At 38.4% G+C, this 24,585-nt stretch overlaps 1 protein-coding gene across 2 annotated transcripts in view; it reads right to left on the bottom strand.

The window, feature by feature from the left end:
* The window catches only part of LOC148031579 (uncharacterized), a 31,006-nt gene extending 7,960 nt beyond the window's left edge, over nt 1–23,046 (bottom strand). Inside the window, exons 1-3 of one of the 2 annotated variants that reach the window (XM_087685153.1) lie at nt 22,773–23,046; nt 22,436–22,547; nt 22,125–22,222 (exon numbers count right to left, since the gene is read on the bottom strand). In XM_087685153.1, coding sequence (XP_087541279.1) covers nt 22,125–22,222; nt 22,436–22,547; nt 22,773–22,798 — 236 coding nt within the window. In that variant the 5' untranslated portion in view covers nt 22,799–23,046. The remainder of the gene's footprint in view (nt 1–22,124; nt 22,223–22,435; nt 22,548–22,772) is intronic. The other variant, XM_087685152.1, reaches the window with a different exon arrangement.
* Nucleotides 23,047–24,585: the final 1,539 nt, after the last annotated feature.

Genomic DNA, 24,585 nt, shown 5'->3' with positions numbered 1-24,585 from the left:
TGACGATCACGGTCACATGAGTTGCGCAAAACATGCGATACAACTACAGTCTAGTATATCTAATACCAAAAAAAGAGAGACCTATGTTATATGAATCTATGATGAGGCATCACTATCATCGTCATCATCAGAACCATCTGAGTGCTCATTAAGAGAGTCTAAAGATGACTCCTCGACAACCAATGACGAGACACACTCATACTCGTCCTCACTGATGAGATTACCATCATCATCAAATGATGGCTCCTTAGGTGGTGGCTGTGTAGGCAAGGGGGGGATATCATCATGAGACACAGAATGTGAGCTACTAGAGCCCTGCCTTACATATGTCTGCAAGCCGCTCGAACCATCCCTCCTCGACGATGGAGGGCGTCAAATGACCATGCCCCTGTTACCACCTAATCGAACTCCTCGCCCACGAGCACGCTAACTGCGAGTGTCACGAGTATCAACTACTATAAGCTCTCTATAGAGCTCTACAAAAATCATCTCCTCCTCCTTCTCCACCTCCTTATGTATACTCAAAAGAGTGTCGCCCGTCAACTTGAATGTATCAACATTCACCTACACAATGCAGTGATGCACATAAGATTGATTATTGTAAATGCTAAAGTCTAAATTGTAAAGTATAAACTTCAAAGTTCAAAGTTTAAAAGTTAAAACAACAAATTTTGAAATTTAAATGTTATGGTTAAGTGTTTAAACTTTACCTGCTTCGGACTTCCCATGCTAATCTTGCGTAAGTTAGTGCGGCAATAGACTAGCCGCTCTAACTATCGCGGGCTAAGCCAATTGCGAACCTTTATGTGAATGAGAGAATAGGCACTCCACTTTCTCTCACATGCACCCGAATAGCAATCCTGAACAAGGACCCTCATGGCTAAGGGCTGAAAGGTCTCCAGTGCGTATCCAAAGTTTTGCCACCAAAATAAAGGCTTCACAAGTGACTCTCTCCTCCAACAAGTGGAAGAAGCAAAAGCCACATGCCCTCTCTAATCTACATAGCATCCTGGCACCTCCAACACTCCATTGTGATCATCCACAGGGACCACACGAGTCAAATAAGCAAGCTAGAGCAAACGGAACTCTCTATCTTCCATGACCGCCGGTGACTTGTAGACCGGATGTACCAGTGCGGCAAAACCATGGATGGGCTTATGCATCCACACCCGTCTCTCTCTGCTATCTCTAAAACATGTGTACGTTGTGTCTCTGTGATCACTGTACAAGCACGTGCCTCCACCAATGCCGCTCTAAAGAAGTGAACGAGAAGCCCCATGGTGGACCCCTCACAATCACTTATATATAACAGGCTATAAAAGGGAGTCACAACAATGACAACGGCACGGACTTTTTGCCAAAACTGCTCATTAAGGCATAAGCGTTGCATGGCTTTGGTCTCCTCTGTCTCATGCTCATCCCACTTATACCATAGAGTGGACACCACTATCTTGTGCAAGGCGCATAAGCGTTGCATGGCTTTGGTCTCCTCGGTCTCATGCTCATCCCACTTATACCATAGAGTGGACACCACTATCTTGTGCAAGGCAGACCGCACCTCATAAAGGAGCTCCAACAATAACCACATGTAAGCAAAGCGAGTTGAAGAAGGCTTCTTCAACTCCAATGTGCTATGCTCACGATACATCGCAAGCACCTTTACCTTTACCGTGAAGAATGACAATTGATATAGCTTTGCGGACCACCCTCTTCACCCACTTGAGCTTCCAAATGTCTTTCATGAGCAAGTTCAAACAATGACTTGCACATGGAGTCCACGCAATCGTAGGAAACTCAGACTCAAGCAAACGGCCCATGCGCCAACAATTCGATGCATTGTCGGTAACAACTTACATCACATTTGAAGGGCCCACCTACAACCACAATTTACAAATTACAAGTAAGACTACTTATTACTTAATACTAATAACACTTGAAAATTAGAGGTTAGAGAGAGAAAGAGTCTAGAGAGAGTTGAAACTTGAGCCTTGCACCTTGGGGGAAAAGAGAGAATCAAGATAGATCATAGATACTAGAGAGAAATTAATTATTAGAATAGAGAGATAGATAGCTATGCATACGCCATTAACCATAAATCAAATTTCACTTATGAATCGTGATATTATCGTGATTCATAATGAAAGAAAGTGAAACAAACTTAAAAGGCAAATTGCAATGTATACCTTAATGATAGCTTGTCGAATGTGGTGGTAGATGGATGCGCCCGTCGTTTTTCTCCCCCTCCTGCGAGTATCTACGGCCCACAAAAAGTAAGTGTCGGGAGTATGTTGATGATGCCACCTTTCTTACGATCACTCCATCCGTCAGTGAGAATGGAGCAACCATGTTTTATCCATGCGACCCGAATAGGATCAAGGACTCTATCAATCCTCTCCTTTTCATCAAACTTTTTCGTTCTCATGTCATTGTATGTAACACCGATCCATGCTTCACATGGACCCACATTCACAATGGCTTTCACCATCTTCTTCTATTGCTCTTGCTTTAGGACATTGAATGCAAGATTGCACTCAATCACCATGCGTGCAATTTCAATGTCCGCAAGTCGTTGCCTTTCTCTAAGAAAGGCAACTGATCCACGCACATGACTAGGAGCTTGAGAGAGAGAGAGGATCGTCTCTCCAACACCACATGAGCCTCTACTCTTTGTCTTCTACCGAAGCCGAATCCGGATGTGGAGCCCCCACCACCAATAGTAGAGGCCTCTCCCGCATCAATTGAAGATACGCCCACATTGGATACTTCCTCGTTAGTAGGTATAGGAGTTGGTGTCGATAAGCTACTTCCTCCTCCTCTTGTGGATGCCCCTCTCATCTTGGCAAGAATCTCCTCCACAATGTTTTGAGGGATCTCCTTGCATGGGGCAACTTGCCCCCCCCCGAGTCTTGGAAAGATGTTGGAGAAGCCAAGTTGTTATAGCACTTCCCGCAATACTTGCATGTCCAATGGTGGGAGTTGAACTTCTTTGTGTCCCTCTCCACATGGATCGCATGCGAATTAAAAACCTCGTGCTTCTCACAAGTCATGGTGCCGATGACAGATAAAGAGGAGAGAGAGAGAGAGACTCTCGAGTCTCGACTCTTGAAACTTGAAAGTTGAGTCTTGAAAGTTAAAAGGGAGGGAGACTCAAGAGGCTCGAGGGTTGGGGTAAAGTTGAAAGAGCAAGAGCGAGAGAGAGGGAATGGAAGATGAGAATGGCAAATGCTTTGATAGGGTGTGGGATAGAGGGGATGGGAGATGAGATTTGAGAATGGTAAATGCTTTGATAGGGTGCAGCAAAGAGGGGATGGGAGGTGAGATTCGAGAATGATAAATCACAAGTCCATTCAAGAATCAAGATCCGAGAGAGGAAGATGAGAATGGTAAGTGCTTGCTGAATTGGTGTGGAAGCATGGAAAAGAGGAGCATCTTTTGTAGATGAGAAAAGGGTCAAAGTTCAAAATGTCAAAGAGGGGTCAACGGTCAAAGAGAGGGATGCCAACTAGAAGCAATCCAAAGAGGGCTAGGGAGGGGAATGCATGGTAGGAAAAGGGGGTGGGATGAGGTATCCAAGGCTTCCCACCCCCCAAAAAGTGCCACACAAGCAAGCGGAGTAAAAGTAGGGAAGCAAGAAACGCGTGACACGAGACGTGCAAGCGACGTGGCCTAAACATGCAGAAAAAAACGTACGATTTCGTACGGATACATACCGTATGGTACCGTACATCCACATACAAAACCAAGAAAATAACGTTGCTATCTGCCGCCTTGTTGGTATATAAGTAGTGATCAATGTCAGAGCAATGAAATCCATGAGATTGCATAAATGTATCATATTTATGATATTATTCTCATGGCGCATGTTTCAACCCATACAAACTCTTGTTGAGTTTACATACCATGTGCTCTTTTCCCTTTGTAGTAAAACCCTCAGACTGCTGCATATACATCTTCTCATACAGATCATGTAAGAAAGCGGTTTTTACATCCATTTGTATGAGCTCCATATCTATCTTTATAAAAGATCTTGATATGAATCAGAATGATATGAGTCAAAATGCTGATTTGAACTTACCAAAAAACTTTCAAGACAATTAAATTATCATCCATGATGAGTAACGTACCTCGGCTAACAATAATTGTTCTCTTCCCACTTTTTGCGAGTTTCTTGATTTCATTATTTCTTCAGAGTGAAGGCAATAGAATGGTCCGATGGTACAGCTTAGGCATTTGTAGATTAGAATTTGCATTAATCACTTATATATTTTATTGCCATTTTCATATTCACCACCAATCCATTCAATTACTTGAAAATTTTAGTTGGATTGACTCTATTCAATTCCATTGGAGACTAGGCATAGATGGGCTTTCCATGAGTCAGATTCTACTTACGGGTCTTGTTACTACTGCGGCTGTGTCGTCGGCTTGGCCAATCACTAAAAATAAACATTTGTTATATTTTTCAATGCTAGTTATGTATATAGTGGTCAAATAGGACTATTTGCATCTCGAGACATTCTTCTCTTCTTCTTTATGTGGAAATTAGAATTGATCCCAATTTATTTACTTATTGTGGTGCCTGTTTCAACCCATACAAACTCTTGTTGAGTTTACATACCATGTGCTCTTTCCCCTTTGCAGTAAAACCCTCAAACTGCTACATATACATCTCCTCATGCAGATCACCATGTAAGAAAGCGGTTTTTACATCCATCTAAATGAGTTCCATATCTTTAGATGCAACCAAGCCCAAGATGGTTCGCAAAGTAGTCATTTTGACTATACGAGAAAAAATTTCATCAAAATCAATTCCATATTCTTGCTTATACCCTTTAGCAACCAAGCATGCCTTGTACTTTAGCAAAGAACCAAAAGTGACTATCATTTTGTAAACCCATTTGCCTGGTAGTACTTTCCGCCCTTTAGAGAAATGCACCATATCCCAAGTGTCATTTTTCACGAAAGAGATTCCATCTCTAACAACATTGCCTTATGCCATTTCCTACTATCTTTTATGTCCATTGCTTCTTGGAAGCATGAGGTCCACCACCACAATCTATCAACATGACATAATCAGCCACATAATTAACACCAAGAATGAACCTATTTGGTTGTCTTTGCACTTACAACCCTTCTGACCTCCTTTGTCTTTTCGGGTTGTTTATGCATGCGATCTTCCCGGAAGATAACATCATTGCCGCATACTACTTTTCTTTTCTCGGGATTCTGTAATCGATACCCCACCTCCTCTATCTTTTCGGGTTGTTTGTGCATGTAACCTTCCCGAAAGATAACATCATTGTTGCATACTACTTTTCTTTTCTCGAGATCCCGTAATCGATACTCAATCTCACCTTCATCACCATATCTTAGGAAAATACATTTACAGGACTTTGGCTCAAGTTTGTTGCGTTCTTCTTTGCGAATGTGCATAAATAGCTCCTAGCCAAACACTCTCAAGTGAGCATACGAAAGTAGCTTGCCTGACCACGCTTCTTGAGAAACTCCCCCCTTCCAAAGACCTATTTGGTGATCAATTGATCATGTGTATGGCTGTTATAATAGCCTCTGCCCAAAATCCATAAGGTAAAGCAACATGTGACAGCATTGTACGGATCTTGTCTTGAATTGTCCTATTCATACGCTCTGAAACACCATTTGGGGTGGATTAGAACAATAAGTTCCCTTTTAGTGCCTTCGCTGTCACAAAAGTCCTGAAAGGCTTTGGACACATATTTCCCACCATTGTCGCAACAAAGACACTTTAATGTCCTGTTGGTCTAATTTTTAACAAGTGCCATGAATTTTTTAAATTTATCCAAGGCCTCATCTTTGCAACGGATTGGATAAACCCATACTTTGCGTGTCGCATCATCAACAAAGGTAATGAAATACTTCTTTCCCTCTAGAGATAACCTTGGTATTTGACATACATTTGAATGTACCAACTCTAAGGATGAAGACGTTAGAAAAAGAGATTTTTTATGTAACGTTTGAGCATGCTTACGCCATGAATTTTTTAAATTTATCGAAGGCCTTATCTTTGCAACGGATTGGATAAACCTATACTTTGCGTGTAGCATCATCAACAAAAGTAATGAAATACTTCTTTTTCCCTAGAGATAACCTTGGTATTTGACATACATCTGAATGTACCAACTCTAAGGGTGAAGACTTTAGAGAAATATGTGATGTTTGAGCATGCTTACCATAAATACAATGATCACACTGTTCAACATCAACATACCTCAAAGACAGCAAATAACCAAGCGAGAACGCACTTTCATTTTAGTTTGACTCATGTGTTCCAACTAGCTGTGCCACAAAGAGACACTTGGCCGCTTCGTTATGGCGACTACATAGACACGCACGCTAAATACATGCAAAGGATACAAAGTACCACTTTTGGAGCCCTTGGCAATAATGCAAAAACCCTTATGAATTTTCCATTTGCTATCCCCAAAGGTCGTGTGATAGCCTTCATCATCTAGTTGCCGTGTGCTTATCAAGCTCTTCTTGAGCTAAGGTACATGCCTCACATAATGCTAAACAAACACGGAACCATGCTGAAATTCCAATTTCGCACTACCAATGCCTACATTTTTACATATATAGTTATCCCCCAAGTGGACAATACCACATGCACCACTATTGTAGTCAAAAAACCACTCACAATGTGGTGTGACATGAAAGGACGCACCTAAATCAAGTATCCAAGTGTGCATGTCATTCTCAGAATCTGCAATCAATGCATGTGCACTCAAAGAAGAAACAAGAAATACATCACCGTCGTCGTCATTCTCATGAGTGACTACATTTACCTCTTCTATTTTCACACTGCTCTTCTTTGCAAGCAGTCTATCTTTTTTCTCAGTCTTGTTGTCTTAAGTATTTTTGTTTTTTCCTTTCTCTTTCTTCAATTGCAAACAAACCCATTTGTAGTGCCCTTTCTTGCAACAATGATGGCACTCCATATATTTGCCACAAGACTTGCTGTGTACTCTATTTTCAAAACTGCCCTTTTGCTAAAATCTACCTCTAGTGTGCAATGCATTAGAAGACTTGTTTGCTAAATTATTTTGTTTGTTGAGTTCTTCCATCAGCGAAGAACTCTCCACATCAAAATATAACAAGTGAGCATTTGAGTTACTTAAAGCTGTCCAAAAAGTATCCCAACTTTCAAGTAAAGTGCGTAGCAAGAAAGTAGCCTTGAACTCATCATCAATATGAAAATCCAAAGCAGTCAGCTCACTAAAAATTGAGTTGAACTCATTCAAATGTATAGAATGGTTGTATCTTCTTTCATGCAAAAGTCCATTAACTTTTTCAGTCAATAAACCTTGCTAGCTACACTTTTCTGAGCATACAATTCTTCAAGCCTTTGCCACATTGCATATGCTGAATTCAGCTTCTCATTTTTAAAGAGCAAGTTGTCTAACACTAAGAGCTCAATGGTAGAACGTGCAAGCTCATCCAAATCATCCCACTCATCTTGTTCCATATCTATTGGCTTTATTCCCTTTGTTTTGATGGGCTTCACCTATTTCTCCTGCACCAAGATATTGTAGCACTGTTTTTGTCATATTGGAAAATTATGTGCACCCTCAAACTTCTTAATGTACAAATGATTGTTCCTATCACTGTTTCCAACCATAATTTGCAGTACTAAATTAACTCAAAAGTCACCAAATACAAGCCCAAATGTCACACAAGTAACCCCAATACACTGCAAATACCAACCAGCAGTGAAAATTCAAAGATACAGAAATTTCAAATCCACAAGTAGATTTTCAGAATTAGAGGATGTGTTGCTACGCTCCACAAGCAATTACTAACACATTTAGAGGCCAAGGCACCAATTACATGTAAAATCCCCAAAATTTGACTATAATTTCTGCTCCAAAAGCATTCCCGAGAACAAATTTTACAATTTCAATCAAAAGCCCCAAATTTTCAAAAGAAAATCTGTCTAGATTGCATCAATACATCTATCTAAGTGCATATACCAAGCAGTTGTGCACAAATTGAAGGAATTTTGCAAAAGCCCCAATTTTCTTGGATTTGATGTGCACAAATTTTAGTGAAATTGAAGAAATTTCACTAAAATGTGAAAACCCCCAAAATTTCTCGTACAAATGTGCACCAAATGTGCAATTCCTAAGTCAGATTGTCTTGTCCTGGATCAAAGTCCCCAAATCCGGAAATTGCACGATGTGCTTATGCATATGAACGCTTGATAAAGGGGGAGGGAAAATTTGCAAAAAAAAATTAAAAATGAAAAAACCAACCTATCATGACTTACTCAAGGAGAGAAGCTCTTGCGCTACTCACCAAGATAGCAATGCATTTAGGAACATCGAGAGAGTCACAACAACTAGCAAGCAGGCAGCTCCCAATGAAGAAGAAAAAGGAAAGAGTATTGACTAGAACCAAGCTATAGCCGACCTAAAATAAGAGCTGACCAGACTACAAGAGTCAATACGAAGGCCAGTATGACCTCACGTGTAGTGTGTACATTGTGGAGGAAACCACTTGCCTTTTGAATGTCTCGATCCCGGATCAAGGCCTTGTACCAATTGCGGAAGATTCGGGCATGACACCATGCACTACCGATTGCCAAGATGGTTGCCTTGCCAGCAACCTTACACTTAGCCATATTACCCAAGAGTTAGGCAACCATACTTTGACTCTCCCTGCACCTAACGATTCAAAGCCAACCACCTCATGGATAGACATCAACCCAGCGGAAATCTCTTGACCACCAGGATCTATTGTGCTTCAATGCACTTTGTGGAGGAACCACTGGAGGAAGATTCTTACTTGAACCCTTATGTTTCTTATGACGAAGAGGGTAATCTCATATTAATGGACTATAGACCTGTGCCCGTCATGGCTTCAAGCAGAAGACCCATCTCCCACCGGATGTGCGTTGGTCTCCCATCTGACCTGTGTGCGTATCGCATGTGACTCCTGCCTTCCGCCTGACCTACCACGTTGACCTAGCACAGTTCACGCCGCTTAACCAGCGTGTCACCCATGACTCCTTTCTTCTGCCCAACTAACCCGTCGACTATGTTGTTGCTTGCTTGCCTGCCTACTCGTACAACCTGTGAGTTGCTCGCCTATGACAGCTAACCAACTTGTCTACTCCCCGCTTTGATACCAATTTGAAGACACTTGCAAGAATCGAGACTCTTGCCTTCCGCCTGACCTACCACATCGACCTAGCACAGCTCATGCCGCTTGACCAGCGTGTCACCCATGACTACTTCCTTCCACCTGACTATGTTGTTGCCTGCTCACCTGCCCACTCGCACAACCTGTGGACTGCTCGCCTATGACATCTAACCAACTCGTCTGCTCCCCACTCTGATGCCAATTTGAAGACACTTGCTAGGACCGAGACAAAATGCAAGGCAAATTAAGTACAAAGAGAAGAGTGAGTTGAAGGAGTGAGTGCACAACACAATCAAAATGTTGGTACAAGGACAGGTGTACCACTTTAGGTTTAGATAATATATAAAGTATAAGTGTAGAGATGCGTTCACACTCGAACACTATAAAAGGAACAGTGAGTCTTTATTTCCAATAAAGCATTCAAATCTGAAGGTTCAAGTTTTTCTATCCTTTTCAACTTCTGCGCAACTGCACCAAAACAAGTAAGGATGATTGTCAAAAAAAAAAAAGACTACAAGCAACCCACGATAGTTGCAATTGAATCTCATCAACCAACATACACATGTATGATTTGGATAACATTCTACCCAAAAAACCATCTTCAATGTCCAAGCCACTCATGTTGCTGGAATGCTACTAACTACAATAAATCTCGTCAAGAATTTCAACATGCATTTGTATGATCTACCCAACATCCTATCCAAAAAACCATATTCAACATCCAAGCCATTTTTCTAAGACAAGATGTAAAGTCAACGAACTCTAGCACCTAAGAAATTAAACAACTAAACATTTCAAGGGCAAATAGACAAACATTTCGTATTCTTGCTTAGCTACATGAATATATATCAACACAACAATATCTAAGCCTCTATTTCATCACATGCATGGGATCTTTCATTGCCTTTTAATTATTTGTTTTCCTATAGCATTTTTTTTTCTCATATAAGTAAAAAACAGTAGATATTAAACCTTTTAGACTAACCCTTCCAAGCAAGTATAAGAGCTTATCTTCTAATAATTCTAGTTGTTTTGCTTTTTTTTTCTCACTTTATACCTCTTGTGCTCCTCTATATCTCTATTTGTTTTTCTGCAACATTTTTTTTTCTCAAACAATCTTGTATCTCTTTCATGTGTAATGTCCTCGATTTTAGTATATTTATTTTAACCTTTTTTTTTCACTTGCTTTCTATCTCTTGTGCTCCTCCATATTTCTATTTATTCTTCTATAGCATTTTTCTTCTTCTCATACCATCTTGTATCTCTTTCATGTGTGATATCCTCAATTTTAGGATATGTATCTATCTTTTTCCTCCTATATGGTGATACATTCAAAATATTATAAATCTTTTTATTAGTAAGAGAAACTAGCTCTAGAAATCTTAAAAAAACTCTATCAAAAAATCTTCTACAACCTCCTAGATGTAATTGAGAGCTGATATTGTCTACATAAAACTATTCAAACTGTGTCTATCACAAATTTCTCTAAAATTGAAATTTTAGTACTGCATTATTGAGATTTTAAGTAAACAAGTGTTTGATAAGCACAATCTAAATAGTTTTAGACAAATAAAATCAACTCTTAAATACATTGATAAAACTATTCAAACTAACTATATCATAAATTTCTCTAAAATGAATTTTTTAATACTACATTATTGAGATTTTAGGTAAACATGTATTTGAAAAGCACAATCTTAATAGTTTTAGGTAAACAAAACCAGCTCTTAAATGCATTCAGGAGGCTACAAAAGATTTTTTGATAGAGTTCTTTTAAAATGCTAATATGTATACTGCCCATACACACGGATTGACACATAAATATTACCCTATACATAGAGCCAGTCAATTCTTCTTAGCAATAAAAAGACATGAAATATTCTGAATATACCACCATTTTGAAAAAAAAACAAATACATGTCCTAAAATTAAAAATATCACACATAAAAAAGATACAAGACTGCATAAGAAAAAAAAAATTACAAAAAAACACATAGAGAAATGAAGAGAATAAAAGAGATAAAAAAGCTAAGAAAAAAAATAGAATAACTAAAATCGTTAAAAAATGAGTTCTCAAACCTACTTGAAAAGATTAATCCAAAAGACTTTAATATATATTGCTTTTTACTTGGTGACTCAGAAGTGCATTCAAACTCTCAAGAACTAAAAAAGTAAGTTAACGATTTCATTTTTCTTACTGGACTCAAATTTGTTAATTCTTAAGATTATCATTTTTATAGTAACGAATTTTTTTCTATATACTCACTATCTTACTTCGTGTTTTAAGTATCTAATGCATGAGTTCCCTTTCAATATTCAACAAACCTTAAGATGATTAATCATTCAATCTCCCATTACATAGGAAAAAATAAGCTTGATACAAATCAATTTAAATATTTACTCAATCGAATTGACTTCATACAATAAAAACTTAAGGTGCTTAATCATTCAATCTTCCATTATATAAGAAAAAATAAGCTTCATACAAGTACATTTGAATATAAGGTCAATCGAATTGACTTCAACACTTAACGTTTCTTTTAATTTCATACCACAAAAAATATATAGTTTGTTATTTAGTTTCATATTTAATTTCATGCGATAAAAAATATATAGTTTGTTATTTAGTTTCATAAAAAGTATATAGTTTGTTGTTTTGTTGGTCCATTGGCATATAATCTTTTTCACTTTTTATTGAAGCTTATTCCAATAAGCTACATTAATAAGCAATGGTTTTTCATCAATTCTTTTTTTTTATCATAAAAATGCTAAGATATATATTAAATAATCCAAAGCCTCTTTGATCATTTAAACTTTTATTTATTATAAATATTTTAACTTTTATTTTTTTTATGTAAAACTATAAAAAAAAGTAAAACGCTATAAAAAATACATTTAATGCTTTCTAATCTACTTACATAAACTAAATACAAATACAAACAAGTTGTGAAGTTTTAATTAAAATATATCAAGAGAACAACAATAAACAAGTTGCATAATTTTGCTTTGTTATAATGCATATGGAGTTCTCATCAAGATAGTAATTATTCTAGTGATTTAAAAATAACTATAAACACTAAACGATTGATTAAGTTTATTTATTTTAATAATGACAAACTTATAAACATAATGTAAAATATACTTAACTTTAAGATAAAATTTCACTCAACAGAGAATTCATTGTAAAATGATAGTAAACTAAAACTCACTTTTCTAAATGTATAATAGTTTTTTTAAGATTGTTACGATAGTAAGCAGATTTGATATATAAGAGCAAAACTCTTCATATATATAATCATCAATTATACACAAAAAGACTAAGAAAAAAAGCAAGTCACAAAGAATATAAAACTAAACAAGGAAAAACAGATGCCCATAAATGTAGTAAATTAAGATATTCTCTCAATATTTAAAACAACCAAGGTATTTGTTTTAATCGTTTCTAAAGTCCTAAAAAATCATCTTTTTAGTATACTTGATTTTTGTTAAGAATAAACATGATAGTGTGACTAATGAAAGCATATCTAATTTCTATTAAGAATCCATGTCATTTCTCAAAATCTCTACTAAATGCATCTCACAATCACTTATAAAATAGCTATTTGACTAAAAGGCCAAAGAATCATGTCATAGCCTTTGATCCCTTTCGGTAACCATAATTACTAAAAACAAGAATGGAACCCCCCGAACCAAGGAAAACATCTAAAGTTAGAGAACAAAAACGAAGGAAACAACATGCATATATGCATTATATATATATATATATATATATATATATATATATATATATATATATATATATATATATATATATATATAGAGAGAGAGAGAGAGAGAGAGAGACAATCAACACTTAAAATCTAGAGATATGAAGAATTGAAACACAAAAATGACTTTAGTAATTTAATCACAAAATCAATGACCGACCATATGACATGTGCACATAGTTATAAATTGATCTATTAATATCATTTTTCAATATCAACCATAATTCGTGAAATTAGAGAATAATCAAGTTTCAATAATAATAAAGATTCAAAACATTGTAATCAGCAATGGATTGTCACATTGTAATCAATAATGTTGTGCATAAGTCCAACAAATGTACATTGCAAAGACACAATATGCACCAAACTTTAAAGTCTAAAGATCCAATATACAAGAGATCCCAAGTTCCAAGTCAATACTCTAAAGTTCCAAGAGGCTAGCTGCTAAATAATAAAGATTCAAAACACTGTAATCAGCAATGGATTGTCACATTGTAATCAACAATGTTGCATAAGTCCAACAAATGTACATTGCAAAGACACAATATGCACCAAACTTTAAAGTCTAAAGATCCAATATACAAGAGCTCCCAAGTTCCAAATCAATACTCTAAAGTTCCAAGAGGCTAGCTGCTAAGTGTTCTCATTCATGGAAGATGGCTTCATTGTGCCTGAATGCTCGTTCTGCTGAACAACATCCACGCCATCACCATCACCATCATCATCGTTATCTTTTTTCCAACATATAAAAAAATCAGCCTTTGCAACTAATGTATGAGCTAACAAGCGAAGATTGAAGTTCACATAAACTACATCATTCGTCTTCATTGTACCGAGACAATTTCTCTAAAGTGAATATGATTGAATGAGCTCCATAATTGCTCCAAACAAGTAGAGCTAATTGTTTGGCTAAGAATACAAATAGCCAAACTTTGCAACTCTGGAGCTTCTATCTATCCCATAGTCCTCCCACCATAAAGCAGCCCCAATATTTGTCTTATCCTCTAGTGCATCCTCTGTACCAAACATCCCTAATGTTTACCAATACACAAAGAGCTAATTTTTAATTTTGTGTTGCATTTCACGACTAGGATAAAGCCTTCCAAGACCACCTCAAGGTCTCTTTCTTGCATCTTCCCTTAAGACTCAAGATCAAGCACATATGCTGCAGCACGCATAAGAAAGTCGTACTCATTCCATCTGCTGATACATAACTCCTTGATCTGCTCATACCTATCTGCATTTGGTTCCAAACTCTCCAACTTCGCAATCATGCGATCCATATCTTTATAGATCTTCCCAATGCATGGATCCATGCCATCTGCAAGCCTCAATGTGTACGATAGTATCAACCATTTGGTTGGTGCGATTCACCTCATCCCAAAAATCTCTATCAGAGATAAATGCATTACATAACACAACACTAGCAATGGTAGCCCCAATCCAATTTTCATACTCGTCACTAGCAAATAGCTCCCTAATTGCACCTTTGCAATGGTGCAATTGACCAAACATAAGAAAGTTATATGCAAATCGTGTTTCCGAGTATTTGAGAAGTTATTTGTCACTTCTCTTACAAAACTCAACATGCAAGTACTAATGAGTACATATAAATGTGACAATCTTGTTGCCTTTTGCAACAAGAGATGCAATCCATAGCAAGTCCCCAACATCCTTCGACAAGTTATTCAAGCAATGCACCATGCATGAACTAAAGGTGATATGTGGATACATTGCCATTAAAATATTTCCTATTGCCCTGTTTGTAAGTTCACCATCTCCCACAAACTGCACTACATTTTTTACCCAACAACCTGCACTACCTCACACCACTCGAATGCCAATACATTTGCACTCTTCAATCTCTGAAGCATTATGACTACCAACGAAGTATACATCCCCATGAGAATATGCAAGAATACCATGTATAGACCTATGGTGTGTGTCACTCCATTTCTTGCCCATTGATTGTTGTGAATATTTGTTGTTGCAATCTCTATGGTTGCTTTCTTCTTCTGAAGCAATGTAGTCTTGATAGTTTCTCATGAAGGGGCTTATATGTGGATCCATACTCTATAATCTTTGTTATCATATTCAAAAAATAAAATGACCTAGCTGATTTGAATGCAATATGGTCATGGTAGAAAAAGTGTGCTACTACCGCATCTGCTTCCTCTTTTTTCTTTGGTTCCCATGAAGTGTATAATAAACTTTGACATTTGTTTAACACCACGACTTGCTACCACCACTGACGGCCCACAAGAAGGCTGTGTAGCCACTAATCCTAATGGTCTTCTGCATGAAGCACCATACCCTTTTGGCCTTGGAGCCCATGTTGTTGGATCCACTACTATATTTAGAGTCCTCCTGGAATGTGAATTTCCTATAGAAGTGGCTATGCCATCAAGTAACTCTTGCCTTTTTCTCAGTTGATACATTGGTGCAAAAACGCATCTCTTTTCCCTCCTCATGTAGAAAATGAAATCCAACTTTATCAACTCCACTAGTGCAAGTATAAGAGCAAAGTTTGCATTTCCAAGGGCGAGCCTCTCCACCTCTCAATGGCACCCCTACATCTACCTCATCCCACCATGACCAAATAGTGCTTCGACTTCATCCAATTGTTGATAAAGTACCTATTGAGGATTATGAAAATCCCATAGATATCAATGCTGCCATCTGTATGAAAGTGACAAATAATCAGTAAAGTTCAATGAAATTGCAAAAATTTGCAGCCAAACTTTCAACATGCATGTGTTAAATGTTTGCTAAAAATGCCCAAACCTACATTCCTTTTATTGAAAATGCTTCAAATTTGGGACATTCCAACCTGCATTCCCTTGCTAGGGCATTTTCAGCTCCCAAATTTGAAGCAATGACTCATTCAAAATGCCCCAAATTTGGCAACTTTCAAATCTTGGGATCCCAATGCCCCAAATTTGGGGACATTGCAACAAATTTGGGCTCCAATCTTTATTGAGAAAGCCCCAAATTTTGGAGCAACAACTCATTCAAAATGCCCCAACTTTGGAGGAGATTACATCCTAAATCTAGATGCTTTCAATTGAGGTAAATCCCTGTTGAATCACCCCTAAATTTGGGGCAAAGATTAATTTGAAGTGCACACGCAAGAGAAAGAGTTCTCAGTCCAAACAATGAGAGAGAGAGGTGGACAACCTCTTGAGCTAAGAATGCATTAGCTTTATTTAAACAGCCCCAAAACGTACTTAATTAATGAATCAAACTTGTTCTTTAAACAAAAATGCATTCCTAGAGTGTCTGTGTCCCATAAACACAACCCCACTTGAAAGGACCCAAACTTTCTATAAATAGGTATGCTACCCTCCATTCAATCCATCTCGTTTTTGCATATTGCAATCATCAATCAACTCAGACATGGTAGCACCTCCAACCTTGCAATACCCTAGCATCTTCTTCTAGCTGTCACCCACTGTTTGGCATCTCTTTCCAGGCAGTGTTTGGCCTCCAACTGCCATCGCCAACCTCTCCACCATCATTGGTGCTTGCATTTAAATCTTCATCAACTAGGTGTCAATCTCCACACTCTCCAACTGCTTGCGTTTGAGCTTCAGAGTTTGTGTTCTTCTCTCCCTTCTTCTGTTTATGTTTGAGTTTTGAGTTTTGCATTCAAGGTTTGAGTTTTGCTTTCTATGTCTGTGTCTGCCTCTTTTGTGTTTTTGTCATGGTTGTACACTCTATGTTTCCTCAGTGCAAACCCCTACAGGCGATGGTTGATCAGCAACACGCTGAGGACAGCGTTGACAATGGAATCATATGTGGACAAGGAGATCACCGGCAACGAGGGTGGACGGTGAGCAAGAGAAGCGACAAATCGCAAGCGAGAAAGGTCTCTATGGCAGTAACTCTCCTAATAAGCCACCATACAAGGCGAGTGTATCCCAATAAGAGGAAACAATGAGCTCTTAAAAAAAGAGTTGATTCAACCTAGCTCATTCTCTTTTTGCTCAATTATACTTTAGGTCCACAACAACAATGATTTGTGGCATATATACATTGACTATCATGCTTAAAAATAACATGATGAAAAAATCAATTCTCGATTCAACAGATTAATGATATCATGGATAAGTTACAAGAATTAGCTATATTCAATCGCCTTCATTTAAATGTGAATATCATCAAATAAGCATTATGCTGAGAAACACGGATCTAGAGCTAGTTACCTATGGTGGACGCAAGTTAACACACGATACATTTTTAAAGTGAGGGATTGTAACTCAAGTGAATTAGGTTCCAAGATAGATTAGCTTGGACTCATAAACACAATCTTGAGTGACACAAAATGAAAGTACTATTGCATTGGAATGAGAGCCAAGTACATGCTTATATCGCTTTTGAATAGTACCACTCTTCTTCGCTGTGCTTATGGGATTCAGGGAATCTCTCCCTAGAGCTTTTAGCACATACATATTTTCTCATATCTTCCATACAAAGCCTTTTATGGACAGTCTCTTTTAGGTATACATCTAGCCTCTACGAGCGTACATACAAGCATCATTTGCTATTCTCAACACCCCCCCTCAAATGATGAGTCTCTTCCCTTGTTGGCTTTTGCCCCCCCTACATGGTGACATGGCCCGAGAGACTAGCACTTTGACAGCCTAGTCAAGTTAAGGCTTGAAACTTTACATGATTTGTAAGGTTTTTACAACATCCACAATGGGAAACAAGATCCACTAAGGGAGATCCACTATGGGAAATTTTCAACAATGAAAGGTATCTTCTTCATCTTCCTTTTGCTTCTTTGGCATCCTTTGGTAATGTCCTTGATCTTCTTGGTCTTCATAATGCTCTTTGACATGTGCTCTAGTCTTCTTTGTGAGGTCCTTTTTCTTAGTGAGTTTGAGATGGATACAAATAGATACATTGTTATAGCTTGTCATTGCATAGATCTTGGAATACATAAGTTTTAGGATTTTGGTGGCTTTTGGGTCATTGCAACGTTTTGGGCATGCACAATAAACACATTTCTCCTTGTATAGCTCTCGATTTTGGAGTACATGACTTGACATGGCATTGGACATTTGAGCATGGTGTAGGCAAATCATTTCAAGTGCAAGGTCTTACCGATTGGCTTTCTGCCTAATGGTAGTGTCTAATCTCTTTTGCAAAGTGCTTTGTGGGAATTATCAAAGATCAAGAAAACCAATATATAAGATCACTCTTATTCCCTTTGTACCTTCACATGAAAACACCTTTTAAAGTGATTTTAAAAATGAGTTCGGAGCAAAAAGCAATGGAAATAGGGGTTGGATAGAATCAGTTAGAGAATACAAGTGTAAAAGAGGTTTAATGGGTAAGACAATGCATAAATAGGGTTCAAAGAAGGGAATATTAACCTTAAAAACAAGGGTTATTTTTCTTAAAAAAACTCGCCATGAACAACCGTCGATTTTGTGATGGTGATCTTCGTCAGTGCATCAACCCTGAGAGTCTGAGCGCGTCATTGTTATATAATTGAGTATGGTTGGAGCATTCGTAAATTCAAATGGTATGAAAAGAAACTCATGCAATCCAAAGGATATCCTAAAAGTTGTATGTAGTATAATCTTGATCTAATGTGTTGAAAATAGCAAATGATGCTTTTATATACGCCCGTAGAGGCTAGATGTATACCTAAAAGAGACTGCCCATAAGAGGCTTTGTATGGAAGATATAAGAAAAGATGTATGCTCTAGAAACTCTAGGGAGAGATGCCCTAAATTCCACAAGCATAGTGAGGAAGAGTGGTACTATCCAAAAGCTATATAAGCATGTACTTGACACTCATTTCAATGCAATGGTACTTTCATTTTGTCACTCAAGATTGTGTTTGAGTCCAAGCTAATCTATCTTGGAATCTAATTCACTTGAGTTACAATCCCTTCTATAACAGGGGCCTCACAAAGTGTACAGGGACTGTAATGCCAAGTTACATGAGGAGTTTACAAAGCTTATGGCAGGAACCATTAGGGCAAGGAAGTACAAGGCTTTTAAAACAGTCTATCAGAGTAATGAGAGTAGAAGGACTAATGAGTCTTGTCCTTCCGATCCTGGTGGTCTTCATCTTCATCTTCTTCTTCATCTTTTGGTCCATGGTCTTCTTCTTCTTTCACAGTTGCAAGATAGGCCTTTTGGGACCTCTTTCTAGCATGACAAAACTTCTCAGTGTGTCCGGTCCTTTTGCAGAAGTCACAAAAGAGCGGTTCCTTTTTATCTTTGAATCTGTTGTTTACATATAACATTTGTTCATCCTTTGAAGTGCTAGGCTCTTCTTTGCTTTTGAGTTTTTTTTCTTCCTCTAGCAGAGGCTTTAATATCAACAAGTTGAGGATCAGGCATATTGGTTAGAGTGGTTGATACATTATCATAAGCAGGAGGTAGACTTTTTTAACAAGACACCAATACAAACATCTACATCCATTTTTAGCTTTATCCCTGCAAGTTGAGTAAGCAGGCTTTCCATGTAGTTCAGATGGGATACCAGGGATGTATGAGGCTTCATATCAAGTCGGAAAAAATTCAATCAATAGACCATACTTAGACGACTTTAACTGTGCATCAAATAAGGTATCCAATTTATCCCAAGTATCATGGGACGTGTCACAGGCATCCACATGATGGATGTAGCTGTCGTCCAATTCCAGTTTGATGATGGCTTGTGCCTTGTCATCATTCTTCTGCGAAGTAACTGCAAGGTCCACATCTCGAGGTTTCTTCTCCTTGCCATTTGTGATGGCCCAAAGACCCTTCTTCATCAAAATGAGCTTGATGCGGGTTTGCCAAGTGTGAAACCTGACTCCTTTGAATCGAGCATTTGGAGAGTCTTTTCCCATGTTGAGGTTGCAAGATTAGCAGCAAATCAACTCCAGAATTCTGAGATTTTATCAGTGGAAGAGCAGATTACAATGTGTCAAGAGACACAGGTAGTGACAATGTGAAAACACACTATGTCAATGTTGATGTTGAGCTTGATTCTTCTTGTTCGGTCGTTCTTCAATCTTCTCCGGTCCTTCCCCTCCTTGATTTGGTACTGGGACAGTGGATTAGAGTGAGCTTTAGCTTGGTAAAGTGTCAAGAGTGAGAAAATGAGAGAAAAAAATAGCTTGAGAGATTTTGGCTATGGTGGAATTAGGGTTTTTGAGACAGAGGCCTAGTTTTTTTCAGATTGCAAGACTTGTAGTTGATCATTTTCAAAAAAATTTATATGTCTAGGAAGCTTATGTCAAGGGCTATCAAAGCCCCATGGAAATCGTCCAGATCGCGGACAGCACGGCGCACGCAGAGGGCTTGAACAAAGATGGCGCAGATCAGGACAGCGATGGCGAATTTCCGCAATGTTGGAGTTGTGGGTCACTAATGTTGGTGTTTAAAGTGACAGGAGGCAGTGCCTTGACCAAAGAACATTTCTCCAGAAGAAATCGTGATGAAATTTTACCTGTGGAGAGAGATCAAGAAGCTCCAAGTGAGCTAGGTCATGTTGGCTATGGAGGACACCCAAAGCAGAAGTTGAGAAGATTGACAATGCTAAACTCCAGGGTGTACAATGCTTAGGTGTGAGGTGCCAGGGAGGAGGACCTTGTGTTGGGGAAGATTCCCCCAAAAGGGATCGTGAAGAGATATGGTCTCTATGAGGAGATATAAGTGTTCAAAGCAGGATATGTGCTGTGTAGCTATGGCTGTCAAGCAGGACAGTGAGAAGAAAGAGTAGGAGATGAGGTCCTAGACTTGGCCTGAGCTGGACTGAGCTCAAACTGAGCTAGATGAGAGTGAACTGGAGTTGGAGGAGCAGTGCCATGCCCGTCTGTGCTCTGATACCAAGTGAAAGATGCGGAATCTAGGACATGGCAGTGAGTTATGGTGGATGGAAGGAGAAGTGTGGACTCATGATGGAGAAGACAAAGACATTGTTTGTTACACAAGTGAATTAGGTTCCAAGATTGAGACTTGGACTCATAAACACAATCTTGTGTATGTGGACAATAACATTGACACTTCACTGAAAAGAAAAGAGTACTATCATTGCATTAAGAAAAGGAAGCAAGTACAATGCTTTATAGAAAAGTAGGAAACTGCAGTAGGCATCACTGTGCATATGGGATAGGTTAGCCTGCATGTCCTTGGCCCTGAAGCTCCATATAAAGAGACTGTTTAGTGCGTGTGATTGCTGAATCTCAACAAAAGTAGCACTTATTAGCGAGAGACACTATCACTTGGACAAGCTAGTCCCATTGGTGCTTAAACAAGATGTGCCAAATAATCATGCCTTTGCAGCAACATCTACACATAAAGAACAAGTCAAGTAAAAGCAATGAAGAAAAAAAAATCAAAGTTTTTTTTCCACTTTGATACTGGTTTTAAGAAAAAGTTCAAAGGATATCTCACGTATCCTCACTACAGGCAAACCATTGCCTTAATAAGAAAAAAACAGTCTTCCATTTGAAAACCAAGCATATCAAAGGTTTCCCTCATCTTACTCAAGAATAAATCAAGTCAAAAAACCCCTGATTGAAGTATGTCCCTACTCAAGAAAATGTGGTAAATGTATTTATGAAGCTGCACCTCCTTCTTCATATTGGAAAAGACCATTGTTTGTATTAGTAGCGAAACCGATAGTGTATTTACCTCTTTATAATGTGCTTGCTAGCATCACTATCAAATACTGGACATTGAAATCAAGAACTACCCTACGTGAATGCACATAAGGTTCATAGTTATAGCGCATGGTGAATGCCTAGCCTTCTTGCTCATAATGCACAAAGTCATTCTCCTAAGCTTCAAAACTTAATCCATAAAAGGTATCAAGAGCCTAATTTTTCTTATCCTCCCCCTCCTTGGTATACTGCTTCTAGCATTTCTCAATAGCTTCCATGTTTACGACAGTGACAAGAAAGCTTCTTCCTTGGCTTTCTACTCACAACATTAAGTACTACTTAACTACTTTGAAGGAAGTGAGTTCTCGTGCTGATATACACCCCTTCTTGGTGATGCAAGTGAAAGGGTTATATTGCCTGCAAGTAACACATGTATAATATTTCTTAACTAAGGGCATAGCCATTATTTTTCAGAACATATGACAACTCTTTGAGGCAGAGCGAGCAGATTATCAGAGGCTTCTCACACAGTGGTAGCATACATAGATCAGAACAAGATTCTCACCTTTGCCTTTGCTCATTGGATGAATCTCGAAAATCAATATCTTTCTGACGTTGTTGCAACAAGGCATAAACGCAATTACACGTGCGCACAACAGATGCCTGCAATGTGACAGCAAAATACCACTAGCCTCATAAGTAACTGCACCTCATAGTGAATATTCGGCTCCCTTGACTTGTATAATTGAGAAACTGTATAATTGCAAACCTCACAGCCTGATGTCCTAAATTGCTTATGGAGACTTAACACAAGCACAAAGGGCAGAATATCAAAGCATTGTTAAAAACCAGTTAAAAGTTTTGCATCAAACGTACGGGATCGTTTGAAGCCAAGTCGAGGGCTCCAGGAAAACCAAATGTCACGAGAGATTGGTTGAGGTACTTGATACAGTGATCCAAATTGCTGACATCTGCGAAGGCAACATCGCTGGAAGGGAAACACTGAATCAGAGAAAGAAGACGAACTACATTGACTCCAATGCAGAAAATCCTGTGCTCCAGATTGTTTCGTGAATCCGAAAATAGATAATGTCGAAAACGGCGCTCTCTCTCTCTCTCTCTCTCTCTCTCTCTCTCTCTCTCTCTCTCTCTCTCTCTCTCTCTCTCTCTCTCTCTCTCGCGCGCGCGCGCGCGTACATACGAGCTAGCTTACCCGTTGTTGAAGAAGGACGAGTCCATTGCGGGCGCCAGTGAGACCTTAGCAGGACCTGCATTCGCATTCGGAAGACGCCATGCCAGATCTCGGGTTTAGCTCGAGGTCCTGCTGCGATGCATTCAAAATGTGTGAGTGTGTGTGTGTGTGTGTGTGTGTGTGTGTGTGTATGTGGTGTGGAGAGAGAGAGAGAGAGAGAGAGAGAGAGAGAGAGAGAGAGGATGGGGGGCGGAGAGAGGGAGAGAGGAAGCGAGGAAGGGAGGAAGGCCGGCTTCACACCGGCGCGCTGTCAGACGGGACAAGAACAGGCTCGGATTTTAAGAGTATTTGCGTGAACATCACGTGTGACCGTACCCTATTAATCCTGTAGGAATGTGAAATTCAACGTCCTTTTAAATGAGAACGTTGCTGATTTGAATCCTCAAGTAATAACCCATGCGGCTTAGAGCCTGTTCACGTGTAGGAGCTTGCCATTCTTGCCGAGCATGGTCTATCGAGAAAAGTGGTATCTCAGCTTATCACAGAGCTCTTCAGCTTTGAGGATTTCTTATTTGACTTGAATCTAGAAGGATTTCAGCTCGAAATGAAAACTTGTGAAATAGAGTAAATTTCTCGTTTGTATTTCATTCTTTCTTGATTTGCCTATTTAAGAAGAGTCCAATGGATTTGTGTATGTTTCTCAATAATATTTCCTCGAAACAATGTCAAACCGATTTGAAATTTGTAGGTTTTTTCTTGATATTTGGAAGTGTGTGTCATAACAAAATAAATCAAATAGATTCAACTTTATCAATTCTAAATGCTCTCTAGAGATTTTGAACATTTTTCTCAATTTTTTGTTTAAAATTTTATTTTCATTTTTGAGAGCCACTACAAAAACCTTTAGCTTTGAAATTTTGTAGGTTTCTTTTTTTGAGGTCTTGATTTTGTATGTCATTACAAAGTAAATAAAATTGACTCGACTTTCAATTCTAAGACCTTCTCTCTAGAAAGCTCAGGCCTTTTTTTTTTTCATTTTTGGCAATTTACTTGACACTAAACGTTGTTTTTTCCTTAAGCATTGTAGCAAATACCTACTTATCATTTCTTTACCCATTTTATCATATATCTATACAACTTCTCGCTTCGCAACATGAACAAGCGATCCGATGATATACATGTGTATTGTTACTGTGCTTATGATGAAACTATGACCTTACATAATCATGCTAAGAAACCTTACCCTACCCTCTATAGTGTTGATGCATGGTCGTAGCTACTCATCCCTATTTGTACTTGTGACACATTACTTGCCCTAGGGGAAAGTGCCACTATATCATGTGACTAGCGAAAAACTTGGACCTTTCATATCAATCACAAACGGTGGGTTGCATGTCAAACATGACATCTAGGTTACACCACTGAATCCTTGAACTAAAGAGATACAAGAATTCTTTCTCCTATTAATGTAACGTATGGATTGGACAATCCAATTGTGCTTTTTGAACCTTGGGATTGTATGGGCACCACTTTCATTCTTTCTTTTATGGCACGTATTCCAACATGCATGTATGTGTGTCTGTTGGGGGGAAGAGGGTGGGGATTCAGGAAAGAGGGGAAAGAGACCTTTCTTTTCAAAAGCCATCATTGCCCCACCATAAGCTCTTACATGACAATAGGTTTCTTTAATCATTTGCTTTGGTTTATAGCATTTCTTTAGTTGTGAATGTCTCCAACTTTTAGTTTAGAAATTACTTTGTAAACTTGCCAAAAAGGAAGGAGAACAATTACACATGCCCCTTATTTAGTTAATGGAACAAGTTCTAATAAATAT

Source organism: Lygodium microphyllum, chromosome 9, assembly GCF_053477565.2.
Source record: "Lygodium microphyllum isolate KBCC chromosome 9, Lygodium_microphyllum_v1.1.10, whole genome shotgun sequence".
NCBI lineage: Eukaryota > Viridiplantae > Streptophyta > Polypodiopsida > Schizaeales > Lygodiaceae > Lygodium > Lygodium microphyllum.
The sequence above is the reverse complement of the archived record's forward strand: the minus strand, read 5'-3'. Positions and strand labels throughout refer to the sequence as shown.